Here is a 16,949-nt window from a genome sequence, read left to right on the forward strand (position 1 = left end):
GGCTTCCCATGGGCATCTGGTTGGCCACTGTGACAACAGGATGGAGGATGGACTAGATAGACCTTTGCCCCGATCCATCAGCCAGGCTGCTCTTATGTTCTTATAGTTGTATGAGTCACTTAGTTTTAGCCAGCCAAAGTTAAGCAGCAGACTACTAGTCAAGCTAGAGGACAAAACTAGCTGGACACTAAGAACTTCTACATCTAAGAACAAACAGTAAAACCAAAAGCTCAGTCAAACCTTCCCTTGGCAGTGAAGACCAAAAAATCAAGAGAAAAGAGGTGAGCAAAAAGATTTATTTAGAGAGGGCATTGTAGCGTAGGGGCTACCATTAAGAAAGCCCCCCCCCCCTTTCATTTCCAATGCTTGGTTCACCACCATCCTTCATTCACTGACAGAGCCTCTACCAACAAGCTAAGCACACTAAAGCTCAAATATCTACTTAGGTAAATGCAGGAGCTATAAGAATCATAGAATTGTACAGATGGAAGGCGTCCCATAGGTCATTGAGTCCAACCCCTCATCCTGGAGGCCCCACATAACAACCAACATTTGCGCCCGTCTGCCTGGGACATGATAGCCAGTGTGGTTGCGGTGCTCCTGCTAGCTGAGGTAACGCTGGGTGGGGCTCGCAGCCCACACTGGCCCAGAAGCTCCCATGCATCAACAGGCAGTCGCTGCTGGAGCAGCCTGTATGGGGTGGGTGCTGCTGACAGCTGCACCACTCGGGAGTGGTGGGGTAGAGGGTGGCCCATTCTGCTCAGGAAAGACAGGCTGCCCATGAAGCTTAGGCATGCACCCAGCATCCCATTTCTATGGTAGATGGGGGGGGCACATATTGGAGCCTCACCTGGGCATGTCCACCTGGGCCCTGAAAGCGCCTTTCTAGTAACAGCCCCCAACTGCGGAATCCCCACCCCTGCCCACTCCTTGTGGCACCAGGGACAGAACTTCCAATTTCCCAAAGCCTTTTAAATAAAGCTGTGATTTCAATATTGTTTAGCTCTGTTCATTTTTATCCCCCTGCTCTCTGTTTTGAATTGGCCATGCTGTGCTTTTTTTTTTTTTATCAATACATAAATACCAAAATGATCCAACTCCTTTTTCAAAACTTGTACCTTCCACTGACAAGCATTTACTTTCTTTTGAGGCTACGCACTTTGCCACCATCGGAGAGTTCCTGTTTTCAGTGCTCAAACTGGAAAACTGACTTGAGCGAGCACACCGTCCTGCAGTTCTAACACTCTGCTTCTCTACTAGATGGACTACTGTCGTTTCCGAAAGGAGAGTTCGCACATTTGGCGGCAGCTGTTGCTTCATAATACTGAACACATGCTGAATAACTGCTGCTGTCAGTTATCATGGATCACTGAAGCCAGGAGGCAACTTTTCTTGGCAAATTTCTCAAATTACTTTGAGCTGCTTGATAAGGAAAGGGACCATCAATCCCTACATGCCGTCTCCTCTCCACCACCTGGTATGGAATTCTTAATGTAGGCCAATAAGTATACACTAACACTTACAAAACTACAAGAGAAACTAACCTGTTCTGCAACTTCTCTGCTCATTGCCAAGGCCAGCTGCAGCTGCAGCTCTTCCTCCCCGCTCGTCTGAGGCCGCGCCTGCTCCAACTCTGAAGACACTCGAGGTGATGTAGCTATTTGGAGAACACAAAAGGCACAAGCCCAACTCGATTTTAGCAAATATGTTTCAGCAAATTCCTATTAGTCATCCTGAGAACCAACTGTTCCAGATTATACACAGCTGGGCCACAGGTTTATGATATTTTTGCCCCACCTTTTGACCATAAGGTCCCCAAATCAAAACATTAAGCACAATCATTGTAAAAGTCCAAATCGTGTAAGAATCCATTTACATCTAGCAAGATCAGTAAGGTACTCTGAACTACCGGGGGGGGGGGAGTAACCCTGGCATCTAAACCACCAGCATTTATTGCCACTCATCTCAGGGGGTGGGCAGGGGGTGGAGCAATGAAGACACACAAGCTCTTCCTTAAAGAGCTCCTTCAAGATCTGCCTCTAATAACATGTTTTCCATGGAATCATAGAATTGTAGTAGAGTTCAAAGGGACCATGAGGGCCTGCTCTCAAAAGTTACAGGCCCAGAGAAAATACTGCAAGTTCCACAAGCCGATGTTTCCCATTTGACATAACTGAACGTACACAGCTGGGGAGATGCTGATGAGGAAGGAATCTACAAGACAGTGCAGCAATTTCAACATATAATACTATGGTGGCTGCAGGCACTACGTTCCCACCAGCCTAAGTTTTTAAGAGCTAGTAAAGGTAAAGGGACCCCTGACCATTAGGTCCAGTCGTGGCCGACTCTGGGGCTGCAGCGCTCATCTCGTTTTATTGGCCGAGGAAGCCAGTGTACAGCTTCCAGGTCATGTGGCCAGAATGACTAAGCCGCTTCTGGTAAACCAGAGCAGCACACAGAAACGCCGTTTACCTTCCCGCCACAGCGGTACCTATTTATCTACTTGCACTTTGATGTGCTTTCGAACTGCTAGGTGGGCAGGAGCAGGGACCAAGCAACAGGAGCTCACCCCGTTGCGGGGATTCAAACTGCCAACCTTCTGATCAGCAAGTCCTAGGCTCTGTGGTTTAACCCACAGCACCACCCACGTTTAAGAGCTACTGCCCCTCTAATTCACTGCATAAGTGTGGAGGTGGATATTTTTCCATCTAGTTAAAGCTTCTGGGGAGTCATTGGCGATCAGAGTCACATTGGAAGAGGGAGAGCTGCCTGAAGGTCCCTATGAGAATTATGCCTTCTCCTTTGGGGCTAGAGTCAAAATCCGAGCAAGTGGGGAGCTCTCGTCTAGGACAAATGTGGGGCTTCTGGCTGGAAATTTTGGTTTGCATGTATATTGTGAACTGAACCATTGCATTGTGAGGGGAAGGCAGGTTATTTATTACATTTATATCCCACTTTTCCTCTAAGGAGCTCGAGTAACATACCTCCAAGGAAGGAGAGTCCACCACCTCTCATAGGAGCCTGTTTGTTCCACTGCCAAACAGCTCTTACTGTCAGGAAGTTTAGTAGGAATCTCCTTTCTTGAAACTTGAATCCACTGGTTTGGATCCTATCCTCCGGAGAAGGAGAAAACAAGCTTGCTCCATCCTCCATGTGACAGCCCTTCAGATATTTGAAGATGGCTATCATATCTCCTTTCAGTCTCCTCTTTACTAGGCTAAACATACCCAACTCCCTCAACTGTCCCTCATCAGCCTTGGTTTCCAGACCCTTTATCATCTTGGTTGCCCTACTCTTCACACGTTCCAGCTTGTCAATATCCTTCTTAAATTGTGATGTCCAGAAGTGGACACAGTACTCCAGGTGTGGTCTGACCAAACCCAACCAGTGGCTACTGTCACCGGCCAGGGGCTGCTTCCCCTGTCTTTCCCTTAGAAGAGGAGGAGGCCGAGTCACCAGCCACTGAAGCTATGCAGTGCTCAGCACCACGATTGGCCTCCTCTTCCCCCTCCTGCCGCTCCCATTAACCTCAGCAAGTATGGGCAATGATCTGGGACAATGGGAGTTGTAGTTGACCTAGAAGGCACCAGTGCCATTTTGGATCCCTCGAGCTGGACAGCAATTTCCAGTATACCAGCATGCAAGCTATGCCAAAACACTATCTTCCATGCTAGAACTCCCCACCCCTAATGACACAGACACCTATCATACAGCTAGCAGGCTATTTCACTCCACAAGGCACTTGTCCTTGAGCAACAAAACAAAACTCAATATTTTGGTGTACCAGCTGTGACCAACACTCTCAATTTGGAAAAAGGCTTCAGTTCTATGCTTACCTCCAAGGACTAAGTTCCACTGAGCTCGCCTCTGAGCAAATATGCACTGGATTATATTGCAAGACATACTGCTTCATCACACCACAGCTTTCTGTATTCAGTTACCTTTTAAAGCCACTTTAAAGCTTCTTCTGCTCAATGGTTCTGACCGATTTAAATTCTTGACTGTGTTTCATATTAAGACATACTGATTAAACCAAAACAGTTTTCATTAAATTTTATGAGGGGAGCGATAAATTCCATCTACACAATGAAGTGTCCTGTCATCACATGTTTCATGCAAGATTTAAATCAATGAATGAAGCTAGTGTTGTCATTAAGATTTCAGTACTAACATTCCACACACACACCCGACACACACACTTATCCAGTCTTTTAATTTCTAGAATTACCAAAAGATCTGTGCGTTATCAGCAAAATGCTTGATTTGCAAGGGTCTAGCATAAAGGGTGTTGCCTTAGCAAGACAAAGAGATTCTTATTCCACAGCACATGATAGTTAAATCAGACGTTTATGCAAGATGGCACTGAATAGATCCAATTTTGACATCCTAAGCCCTGCTTTGTTACTGCTTTGAGAATTTTTGAGATTAAAGCTTCTCAGACCACATGAGAATCACTGAAGGATGTTTCCTCTTACATAAAAATGCCCTATGTTGCCTTGGGGAATATACTCCAGGCTACGGTAAAGGGACAATATTCCCAATTTTGGCAGTCATTAAAAACCGAATTCTCCTCTGTCCCTGAGATTTGCAATAATGTTTCATACATTTTTCCTAGAGGTTTTTCTATATTTTTGCTGGATTTCAGCCATTATTGTTGTTGTTGTTTGTTGTTGTTATTATTGTTATTAAATATATTTGTATCTTGCCTTTCTCCTATGCTGGGGTTTGAAGCAGCTTACAACAGTAAAAAACAACAACCCAACATTATAAAATACATAGTAATAAAAACAAACTAGTTAAAAGTAATAATTCAAATATATCAGAACACATTTGGAACCAGCATCAAAAACCCCGTTGGGCTTTATAGCAGCCCAGTGATTAGCACTGCCTGCACCTTAGTTTCCAAAGGTTTCCCTGAACAGGAAAGTCTTAGCCTACCCAGCTAAAGGATAACCAACAGAGAGGGAGACAGTTTAAACCATGGGTAGGCAAACTAAGGCCTGGGGGCCGGATCCAGCCCAATTGCCTTCTAAATCCAGCCCACGGACGGTCCGGGAATCAGCGTGCTTTTTACATGAGTAGAATGTGTACTTTTATTTAAAATGCATCTCTGGGTTATTTGTGGGGCCTGCCTGGTGTTTTTACATGAGTAGAATGTGTGCTTTTATTTAAAATGCATATCTGGGTTATTTGTGGGGTATAGGAATTCGTGTGTTTTTTCCCCCCAAAATATAGTCTGGCCCCACACAAGGTCTGAGGGACCGTGGGCCGGCCCCCTGCTGAAAAGGTTTGCTGACCCCTGGTATAACTCTCTTGGGAGGGATTTGCACAATCTGTGAGCAGCAACAGAAAACGGCTCCCAGCAAGACCCACCTAGCACAGCCATTTACCGGTACTTCCTTTTAGCACCAGACATACCTCATCTTCCTGGATTTGGGGGGATAATCACAATCATGCTCCTTGTTTCTGTGTGTGTGTGCATGCACACATGCATGTGCGTTTGGGGTAATGCTGGCAGTTAAACTTGACAGTTTACTATTTATTGTGTATGTAAACTGCCTAGAGAAGTTCTGCATTTGGTGATAAATAAATCAGATACAGTGGTACCTCGGGTTACAGACACTTCAGGTTACAGACACTTCAGGTTAGACTCTGCTAACCCAGAAATATTACCTCAGGTTAAGAACTTTGCTTCAGGATGAGAACAGAGATCGTGTGGTGACGGCACAGCGGGAGGCCCCATTAGCTAAAGTGGTACCTCAGGTTAAGAACAGTTTCAGGTTAAGAACGGACCTCCAGAACGAATTAAGTTCTTAACCCGAGGTACCACTGTGTGTGTGTGTGTGTGTGTATTTGGGGGGGCACTTGAAACATCATAGGGCTTTCAAAGCAACAGCCCCACCCTTAGGGGGTGGGGGGAAGGAGTAAAGAAACATGGTAACTTTCCCCACCCTCCACTACACAGCAGGATATTAAATACAGTGGTACCTCAGGTTAAGTACTTAATTCATTCCAGAGGTCCGTTCTTAACCTGAAACTGTTCTTAACCTGAAGCACCACTTTAGCTAATGGGGCCTCCTGCTGCTGCTGCGCCGCCGGAGCACGATTTCTGTTCTTATCCTGAAGCAAAGTTCTTAACCTGGGTTAGCGGAGTGTGTAACCTGAAGCATATGTAACCTGAAGTGAATGTAACCCGAGGTACCACTGAAAGGGTAAACTATCAAATACATTACCCTTTCCAAAGAAGCAATATTCCAACAGCAACACTATATCTATCCTTCGTTTTAGTTCTTTGATTGGGGATTAGTTTCTGGAAAGAACAGGTATCAGTTTTCATCCCAAATTAATTGACTGGAATGCATGTGAATGAAAGCCAGTATGGGAAGAGCAAACAAAGGGGAAGAGGGAGTCCCAGAAAGGCTATCAGTTTTCACCATTTAGGAGTGCACTCGCACACACGTGTGTGCACACGCTCACACTTCAGAAGCTGGACAGGAAAAACATAAAGCACTTTTTTTATAAAAAAAAAAAGGCACCATGATACTAAAGCCAAATAATGAGACCTGGTAATGAGTAATGAATATTAGTGACACAAGACCTTTCCAGCAAATGAAGGGAGTTGGGGAACCTAGATGTTACATTCACTTCAGGCAAAAAGCATCAACCTCCAAGCATACATAACCACTGATTTCCAAGCACCTTTAACTACCCACAAACAAAACACTGTTAATAATCACAGAACAGTTGAGAATAAGAACAAGAAGAGTCTTGTAACTCTTTTAAAACTAACATTTTTTTATGGAATACTTTTTTTTACTTAATCGGCTGTATGAATATTCAACAGGAAAAAAAGTTTATAATGTTATCACGCATGGTGGGAAAGAAATGTCTAATAACATTAAAAACTACAAGATCAGTGAAGTTATAGGACTGACCCATATAGGACTGGCCCAGTGAAGTTATAGGACTGACGACATACATATTGCTCTGTGTCCCTCCAGAAGTCTGCTTAGTAACAGGCAGTTTTTTAGTAGTCTGCTAAAAGACCAGTAGCATGCATCCTCATTGTGTTTCTTACACAGCCAGCATAGAAACACAAGCTACAACCCTCTCAGCAGACCAGTAATTTTTTTTTGAAGGCTAGTTTCTTTGGATGACCTATTTACAAGGCTGGACTAACATGCAATTAGATGACATAAGGGCCACTGACTCAGGTAGCTTCCTCCACACACCAAAGCATCAGACCAACTCATGGAGGATCACTCTATCAATAGCTACTAGCCTTGACAGCCATGCAGTATTTGTAAATATTTCAGAACATTACAACTGAATAGTGAACACTTCCCTTAGCATTACATTTTAAGAAGCGGTGGCACTGTTGCATAAAAACCTGTACACAAATATATATGGCCTAGTCCACCCTTAACACCATCCCCATTTCTGCTACTTGCCATAACAACACTAAGCTAAGTCATGATTTAGCTTAGGTGTTATATGCCTGACCCTGGACTCATGGTTTGTCTCTTGAAAAAAGCCACAAGCTGTAGCCAAGGTTTGTTCTTGGCTTACCATCCAGAATTCATTTGGGAGAGACAAACCATGAGCCCAGGTTCACACAAAGCACTAAGCCAAACCATAGTTTGGCTCCAGTAGTGCTGCAGCAGCAAGACTAGGAAAGGAGTGAAGCAGTATTATTTTTGCTCTGGGTACCTACATGCTTCTTTGTTCATGCTGATCTCGTTTACTGGGCCTATCAGATGTGTTTCCTAAGAATAGTCAACTGGGAAAAGTTAATTACAACAGTGATATTTAAAAAACGGTATTCCAGTTGCCCACTTTCACTTCTGCTGTGTTCATTCACTATGTTACTAGTAAATTTTATGTAACAGTCATCTCCATCAGTGATAAATTTTCACAAAGTGATACAGTAGCATAGTTTTTCTAGTACAACACCTATTCTCAGTCTCCTCCTATCAAGATAATTGAGGGCTCTGTCATGGTAAGTATAGTTCTGGCTCTTTTTTAAAGTGCTCCACCCAAAAGCATGTGATACAGGGCACTGTGCAGTTTTACTAGTAAAACACATCGAGTTACAACCCGCACAGCACGGGCCTCCAAATTAGGAGGCTCTTCTGTTTCACATGTACCTATCTCAACTCGCTAACTGCACACACCTCACAGGTTCAACACAATTGGCTTGAAAATCCACATTTCCTTTGATGTACCCACCAATCAGGAGAGAGACAACCTTTGGAGAAGCACAGAAGCCCCTCAATCAAGCATATAGCTTGTTATTGTTTTTATAATGTGCTTTTTAAAAAATTGTTTAATGTATCCTTTTATAACTGTAGATTGCTGTTGAGACATTTGGGTAGCAAGTGACAAATAAATGTATTAAGAAAATACTTACACCCGTGATAAGAAGCCGGTGAGCCCCCTGATTTGCCATATTCTTGCTCCGAGTAGCTGGTGGAGAGATTAGGCTGGCTGGAGCCTCTGCCAAAGGTTATCTGATTACTACCAACCCCAGTGGCCACCTGTGCCATACGCTCTTTGGTCTTCAGGGCTTGGGCCCTCTCTGTCTTGAGCCGATCGTCATCTTTCAGGAGGGACACCAACTGCTTGGACTTCTCCCGCACATTGATGCCCTGGTCCTTACCATCCCGGTCAATGTACTGGAAATCCTTCAGAGTCTGGATAGCAAAGATGTTCTCTTTGCATTGCTGTGCCACCCTTTCCGACCCAGTTTTAATCAGGTAATCCAAAAGAGTTAAAGCCTTATAAACATGCCTCCAGTTTTTGCCATGGTCATTCAGCCGCTTCCAGATCATGCTCATGATTTCAGAAAAGGCCACCACATTGTATGTTAGATCTGCTATTTCGGTCATTAAGGAGCTGGATGGGCCCCAGGGGTCATTTGAAGTCGCTTCCCGAACTTTTATTTCAGCCTCTGAATAATTGTTCACAATGTTTTTCATTTGTCTCCTAATCGAAGAAGATGTCATTTTTATCTCCTCCTAAATCAAGGCAGGTTCCCCCCAAAAAGACCTCAGAGACCGGCCACAGTTTTCTCCAATTTTCAAGTCCCTGTGATATGAAGACACGATGTGTGTGACCAACTTGGAGCAAGTTCTGGTAAAGTCATTTCCTCCCCTCACGAAAGGTACAAAAGAAACTGGAAACTCTGACCTAAAAAAGAAACACAGAAAACTATCAGTTGCCATTTTAATTGTTCACTTACATTTAAAAAAGCTAGCCAAAGCAAACATTCAGATTTTCCCTGAACTGTCACCAAAAGGTAATTTTCTTGTTCTAGAACTACAGAACAAAATTATTACACCACAGATAGGGTTCCCCTCACAAACCAATTTCATAAGCAATCTGTATATGAAATCCAGACACAGGCACAACAGCCCTAGTTGCAGAATAAAGTGCCAGGAGAGAGGAATGGAGTGAAGATGAAAGTGAACATTGTGACACTGGACTTCTGGTTTGAAGCAAGTTCTGTTGAAATTACGTGCTTCCTTCCCTTTAAGTACACAACAAATTTAAGACAGTCCATCCTATTGGAGGCACAGCATCCAACAGAAAGGAATCAACTCAGGGCTCAAAGCCCTGTTGCCATCCTACACACACACGCACACACACACACACACAGATACAAAAGCTCCCAGCCATTATCAGGAGTTCATGCACACCTCACTTCCATTATCCAGTTCTCTCACACACCCAAAGACATTATAAGTCAAGAGCACTACGCTTTTGTCAAGATGCTACTTGACCAGGGTAGGGGAGTCACAAAGTGAGTCAGAAAACAATGCACAGTAAGATGTTTTCATTATAACTGTGCATTAAATAAATTAATCTAGCAGATTACCGCAAAGTCACTAAACAAACTTGCAAACTCAGCAAAAGTAGAGGCCCCCACACAGCAAATGAACTTGCAACTGCAGCAGGAAACCAAATTAAATTTCATGCAGCAGCTGCTGGTTGAAAATACCAGAACAGGAACACCCACACGAGCTGCCTTTTCAGAGGCAGAGAGCTGCTAGAACAGTTGCAGTAGCCTGTCAGTTTATTGTTAAAGAGCACTCTCTCGGTCTCTCTCAGTCTTGTGACTTATTCGTGCAACTGGAATGCCATCCGCAGTGAAGTTCAACTGATGCCTACGATGTTGTCACTGGTTTTGTCAGACAGGCCTCAACAATTTTGCCTTCCCATGGCTTCATCAGTGGCACAGCAGCTTAGTTGCATCGCCGTCCACATCCTGGGTTGTGACTTGCATGGCAGGAGGGGCTGCTGAAAACCAAGGAAGCTAGAGAAATTTGCAGTCAAATCCTACTGCCAAAACTGCACTGAACTACACTATGATCCCTTTACTACTGTGGTTTTCAGATATTCCACCATTCCCAAAAAAATTAATGTCAGATGAAGCTGGCCAAAATGATGGGAGTCCATCAACATCTGCTGAGCTACAGGTTAGCAAACTCCTGCTCTAGAAAAATTCAGGCACCCCAAAAGACCTTTATAACACAATTAATGCATATGCTCCTAACTATAAATTAAGGTTCCTGTCTCAAACAGCTTCCTATTCAAATGTACTAGGGACTCTACCTCTAAGGAGAAGTTGTTTACATTTTAAAATTGGCAATACAGCGTCATTCTCCACCACCACAAGCCCAGTTCCAGAAGTGAGCCTGCTCAGGAAAATTATCATATCATATCATATTATTACACACAGAGTATATATGCAGCCATAGTACATTCTACAATGTATTTACATTACACAACTTAGTCTCTATATCAATCTAAATCTCATAGATGATAATACCAGTTCAGGAAAAACCTTAGAAACAGTGACTCCCATGGTAGTAAGGTGGGTTTCATCACCATTCCATATACCAGTTCAAGTGGGGGCGGGGGGGGACTCCCACTACAAGCTTGCCTTATAACTAAACCAGCCCAATTTGGTCCACAAAGAGGTATACAAAAGAGGATGCAGAGTTGAAATGATCTTCCAAGGTTTCAGAAGCTTTTACACACACACACACACACACACACACACACACACACACCAACCAAGATAGCATTCAAGCTTTTAATCAAGTAACTGTAGGTGTTTTTCCCATCTCTGAGTGCTTGTGGGAAAGTGATGTGAATGTATGATGGTCAGGTGCGTAGCCTACTAACCCATGAACTCTGTAACCGGATTTAGCGACCTGCAGCACAAAATATGCGTATGAACACTGTCATAGGCATCTAGCATCACATGAAGTGATGCAAATGATCTGATGCCCAGAGCTCTTCTGTGAATCAAGTTGACCCCTTTTGCCTCATCAAGAATGTGATTTCTGCAAACTGTCAGGGGGTGTGGGCGGTGAGAGAGAGAGAGAAACAGATCCTAGATTTTTGCTACTTCCAAGTCCTCTTGAAATGGGTGGGAGCTGAGGACTTGGCACTTAATTCTGAACAAACATGGTGAGAATTGGGCTTACAACCTTGCTACACCAAAGCTTATAATAAAAGCCTGCTTCTTTGCCTCATGGTGGCATAGGGAGTGGGTGATTTCTACCAGGGAAGCAGCAGGAGAAAAAGGGCTGACCTCTTCCTCCATCCACCACGCCTCTGCTCAAAAATTGCCCCTTTCTCATTAAGCATTGTAGCAAAGAACTGGGCTGTTTCTCTTTTTATTACATACATCCATCTGCAACATTTAATTAGATTCTTAATGATAAGTATGTAAGTGAATGAACAAATTGCTTTGGGTACCAATTGCGCTGCCTAAGAACACATGCTTTAAAAGTATTTCAAAGACTTGTTTCCAAAACTAAACGGGGGAAAACAGAACTGTTCTGTATGATGCTGCAGAGAAGTGTGTATTAAAAGAAGCTATGAAGCTGGGCACAATGCATAAAAGCCCACATGCAGAACACATATTAGGTCTCCTGCACCATTGTGCAGAAGAGAAAAAGCAGCAATTCATGTGAATAGAACAGCATGGAGTGCTGGAACAGCCCCACACACGCTGTCTCACTCTCACACAGGCTATTTAAACACAAAGTTATTCAGAGATGGGGTCAAACTAGGGTTTGGGAAGCAAGCTTTCGTTCAGGAAGGGGGCAGGAACCAGAACTACTCTTCTGAAGTCTACACACTGGTCTTCTTCAAACTCCCAGTCTGTGAAAGGATGACGGCAGCCTTCAAACACTAAACTTATGGAAGTTTTCCATTTCCTCTTTCATCATTCAAACAGTATGCCTGGTTACTGAGAAAAGTAGGCAGGTGGCAAGAGGCAAAGAAGGTTAATTGTCTAAGGGGCTCGTTTCTCCAAGATAAAAGTGTATTCATAGTCTAAAGTATTTTGGAGAGGGAGTTAAAAGACATTTCCCAGTAGCAGGTTAAAAAAAGAAAGATCCCAAATATTGGAATTTAACTCTTGAATAAGAGTTTGTGGACGAAGTATGGACTATGCCAACCTTCCCCAACCTGATGCCCTCCAAATGTTGTTGGATTCCAAATCCTATCAGCCACTTCCAACATTGTCAACGGGCAGGAATGGTGGGGTTTTAATCTGGTCACATCTGGTGGGCACTATCTGGGTCGATTTTGTAAAATAACTGTACTCTTTCCACAATGAAATCTATAGGAGGAAATACAACTGGCCCACCTTACATGGTAATAACACTCAAGTAAGTGTATGCGATGTGCTCTGAACACTTAAGAAGTGTTGTTATATTATTTGTCATGTTATCTCACACCACTTTTGCATGGAATTTAATGTGGTGCACATAGAATTCCCAGGTGGTTCCCCATTGAGGCACCAAACAGATATAGATCCATCAAGCTTCAACAAGGTTCACAGGACCCTGCTCTGGGACCTATGAACTGCAGATTATGAACATGAGTATTACAAGATTTGAGGCTTTTGTCCTTAATTTAAGTAAGGCACCCCCAAAAGATTCCTCTTTCAGCCATCAGAAGTATTAACAGGGCAGGGACAGGAAGGATAACAGGAAACCTGAAGCAGCAAGATGCTGTGTCAATGAAGTCGTCTGGATAAAAAAAGAAAAACACCGCAAACAAAAACCACATATTATTAGTCATTCTCAGCAAAGAAAGGAAGAAACTGTAGAGTTAGTAAAATAGTGGAGAAATTCTGTTGCATCACCATATGATCAACTTGCTGTTGAAAACAGAGAAGGAGAGAAGACTAGGGACACACCTGCCCTGATCATCTGACATTTAATTGAAGGTTGACATTCTCCAGGTTTCTCTGCAGATGCAAAGAGGCCACACTCTATCTCCTGGTAGCTCTATGGTGAAAGACTTGTACCCTTTGCATCAAGAAAAAGAGCAGAACACCAGTTCTGCTCTAGAACCAACGTAGCCAAAGCATATCATCACACAAGGATGTGACACTCACGTAGACTGCACTGTGTTCATTTAAAAACAGAACTTGGCCAGTCAGACATAGCTTGACCAGTCAGAGAGTTATTTGAGTTCTTAACAAATAAAAACTTTTTATTCTTTCTTTCTTGGCTGGGGGTCAGAATACCTCAAAGATATCAAAAAATAATGTTTTGATGTTTTTGTATGTATGTGTTACCTCTTGACAAATTTCAAAGCAGTGGGAATTACAAAGAACAAGTAGTATTTATAAACATTATTCTCTGGCAGAAGTAACAACCAAAGTGGGGTATACAATCTGCAGTTGTACAATATTCACACACGCCAGCCAGCCTGTAAAACACTACGCTGCTGTCACCAGAAACCTACAGCACTTTTGCATTCATGTGTGTCTAAACTCCAGGGAGAGCTACTCCAATAACTTGCGATTACTCTCTGAATTACCAGCACCAAAAGATCACGTTACCATTCTACACGAAAAACGGATAACCCAGCAGGTCCTAAGGGTGTTAAACTTCTACAAATCGTTAATGAAAACTGCAGTCTTCGGCAAGGGACAGAACTAAGTGTAAAACAAGCCACGCCCCCCCCATTTATTTCCAAATTATTCAACATCTGGAGAAAACCAAAACCTTTGCCCTGCTTTCCAGAGTTATCAGGTCCATTTCAATATGCACATAGTTAACAAACATTTATTTATGGAAATGAGTGCTAGCATGGACAGACCACTGCAAAACACTTCCTAACAGGGTTAACAGTTTCAGCACCCAAACAAGTTTGTATGTTTTGGTACTTCATGAGAGTTGTCAAAAGCTTTTAGTTTGAATTACACTCAGTTCCATTTCTGCTAGTTATTTTTTTAAAAAAACCAAACCTGCAGAAGCAGATTACAAAATCAGATACTATTCTTAAATATCTAGAAGCTGTTTTTTTTTAAAAAAAAGGAAGAAAAAGAAAGAAGAAAAGCTAACATTCTGAATGTATTCAGCAGATGTTTTTGAATGCAACTAAGATAAATGCAGTCTTACTTCGTTCAGGCTTCAGCTCTCATCAACATTCAGCTACACATATTCTAAGTCATTTCAAGCCCCACTTTAAAGATTTAAAAATATGAATTAGGTGGATTAAAAAATACTAATTTTTAAAATAAACTAGATGGACACTCATCGGATACAAAACTATTGTCTACCCAGTAAAGCGTAGCCATGTTCTTCAAATCTCTACTGGGGGGGAAATCAGAAATTCAACAGCAGCAGCAATATATAACATTTGGAGCACTGTTAGGATTTCATGATTTCCAGGCTGTATTTTGGGATGAAAGCCACTTAGTAAAACCATCTTGCAGCAGCTATTGTCTTTGCCACAACAAGACAAAGTCAAATTAGGAGGAATAGCACAGCACAAATACAGAGAAAATCAAGTGCCTCAGATAAATTTTACTTCCTAGTTTACTGGCCTGCAGAGCGAGCAGCAGCAGAGTCCTGGAAAGGCAGTCAGGTGCAAGCCTGAGTATGTCATAGCAGTTGGACCCATCATTCCCCCCCCCCATTCCACAAGCTGACCCAAAAAAAAAAAAATCGCTAAATTTCATCACAATATACCAGCATTTTATTGGTGCCAGAATGCCTTTGTCATTGCTTTCTGATCCCATCCTCCAGTACATCCTCCCTATTTATACTCTGCTCCATCTATTTACTGTTCACTGACATTTCACACAAGTGGGTGTTCACTTGCTCTTCTACTGGAGGGGGATAATGTTTCCACAAAGCCTCTGCTGTCTGTTCCTTTCCCGAATGCTACTTTCTGTAAATTGGCTCCAGGAGAAAATGTACATTCCCTTCTTCTCAGACACGCTCCTTTATCACAAACAGCTTTGCAAATATCCTTCTCACTCTGGATACAAGTTAACCTAAGATTTTACAAGCATGAGGCAGCATTGGGTTTAGGCAAGGTAGGGGCAGTGCTACCTGCACTAACTGGAGGGAGTGTGACAGCATTCAAAGCTAAGAGCACCGTAACTTGCAAAAAGGCGGCAATCATACTCCTCATCATAGAGTCATGATAAATTTTCTGCAACAGGGAAGACTTAGGCCACTGTTCCTGGATCTGGTGCCCCCCAGATGTTGCTGGACTGCAACTCCCAGAATCCCCGTCCCTCAGCCATGCTGCCTGGAGGAAGCAGTAGTCCAACACATCTGGAAAGCACCAGGTTTGAGAAGGCTGGGTTAGGCATTTTCATGAACAAGGCCTTTGGGCTTGACGTTGAGAAGAGCTACTTTAAGTCTCTTGCACACACAAAATCTTTAGCGTACTTTCAGTCTTGCTCAGAAGGAGCAGCCTTCGCAAAGGGAAAGATTTTTGCAATTCATCATTTTTAACTGCTCTAACCTCCCTGACAACTGCACTTAACAAAGAGGCTCTTTGCCATCTGTTTAAGTGCCTAAAACAGAACGCCTGTGTTGAGAGTCACCTTCAGCACTTCCAACTTAACACTATTAATTCAATTAAGACCAGACACTCCAAGAAAGACACAATGCTGCAGGTGCACATCAAGACCTTATGGCAAAAATGATGGACGGCAGGAAGGCAAGGAAACATTAGTAAAAGTAAAGGGAACACTGACCATTAGGTCCAGTCGCGGACGACTCTGGGGTTGCGGCGCTCATCTCACTTTATTGGCCGAGGGAGCCGGCATACAGCTTCCGGGTCATGTGGCCAGCATGACTAAGCCGCTTCTGGCGAACCAGAGCAGCGCATGGAAATGCTGTTTAGTTTCCCGCTGGAGCGGTACCTATTTGTCTACTTGCACTTTTGACGTGCTTTCAAACTGCTAGGTTGGCAGGAGCAGGTACTGAGCAACGGGAGCTCACCCGGTCGCAGGGATTCAAACCGCCAACCTTCTGATCAGCAAGCCCTAGGCTCTGAGGTTTAACCCACAGCACCACCCGCGTCCCTCCAAGGAAACATTATATCTCAGCAAAAGACTGGAAATAACGCTGAGTCCCAAACACAGGTGAAGTTCTTTCATTGTCTACTTCAAATGCAATGCTACCTCGGTGTTGCCAAGTAATGGCTTGTAAATTTACAATTTGAACTTAACTTTTACCCATTGCAATGCAGGAAACTGCAGCTACCAATATTCAGCAGGTTAGCAGATACAGCTATTGTACACAGGCTGTAGGTGATGAAGAATTCATGCCTTTGTTAAAGAATTGAGGAATTATAGTACCAAGGAAAGTATGCTTGACACTTAGTCAACTGCAAACATACCAGCCAAACATACCCACTCATAATGACTCTTTGTCTGATGTTACTGGAAACGGGTGCTCCAAAGCTAGAAGGCACAAACTTAGATGCACTTTATTACCGTTAACAAAAATCCTGATTCTCATCAAGATGTTTCAAAGCTCACTCAAAAATCACAAGCAATATGTTCACTGACAGACGTACAATGCCACAGTTTGCATTCTGTAACAGAAAACATTTCAGAGCAGATGTCGTGTTCATGCTTCCAAGTTGTTATTATGAACAGAACATTTTGA

At 43.1% G+C, this 16,949-nt stretch overlaps 2 protein-coding genes across 3 annotated transcripts in view; both read right to left on the reverse strand.

Moving 5' to 3' along the window:
* Nucleotides 1-16,949, reverse strand: part of SLC5A10 (solute carrier family 5 member 10) — a 514,359-nt gene that overhangs the window by 303,278 nt on the left and 194,132 nt on the right. The gene's annotated exons all lie outside the window — the stretch shown is intronic.
* EPN2 (epsin 2) overlaps nucleotides 1-16,949 on the reverse strand; it is a 42,363-nt gene that overhangs the window by 15,023 nt on the left and 10,391 nt on the right. For both annotated transcript variants that reach the window (XM_082199757.1, XM_082199758.1), the window contains exons 2-3: nucleotides 8,411-9,189; nucleotides 1,545-1,657 (exon numbers count right to left, since the gene is read on the reverse strand). In XM_082199757.1, coding sequence (XP_082055883.1) covers nucleotides 1,545-1,657; nucleotides 8,411-9,005 — 708 coding nt within the window. In that variant the 5' untranslated portion in view covers nucleotides 9,006-9,189. The remainder of the gene's footprint in view (nucleotides 1-1,544; nucleotides 1,658-8,410; nucleotides 9,190-16,949) is intronic.

The sequence above is a fragment of the Podarcis vaucheri genome, assembly GCF_965113315.1.
Source record: "Podarcis vaucheri genome assembly, chromosome: 14".
Classification (NCBI taxonomy): Eukaryota; Metazoa; Chordata; class Lepidosauria; order Squamata; family Lacertidae; genus Podarcis; species Podarcis vaucheri.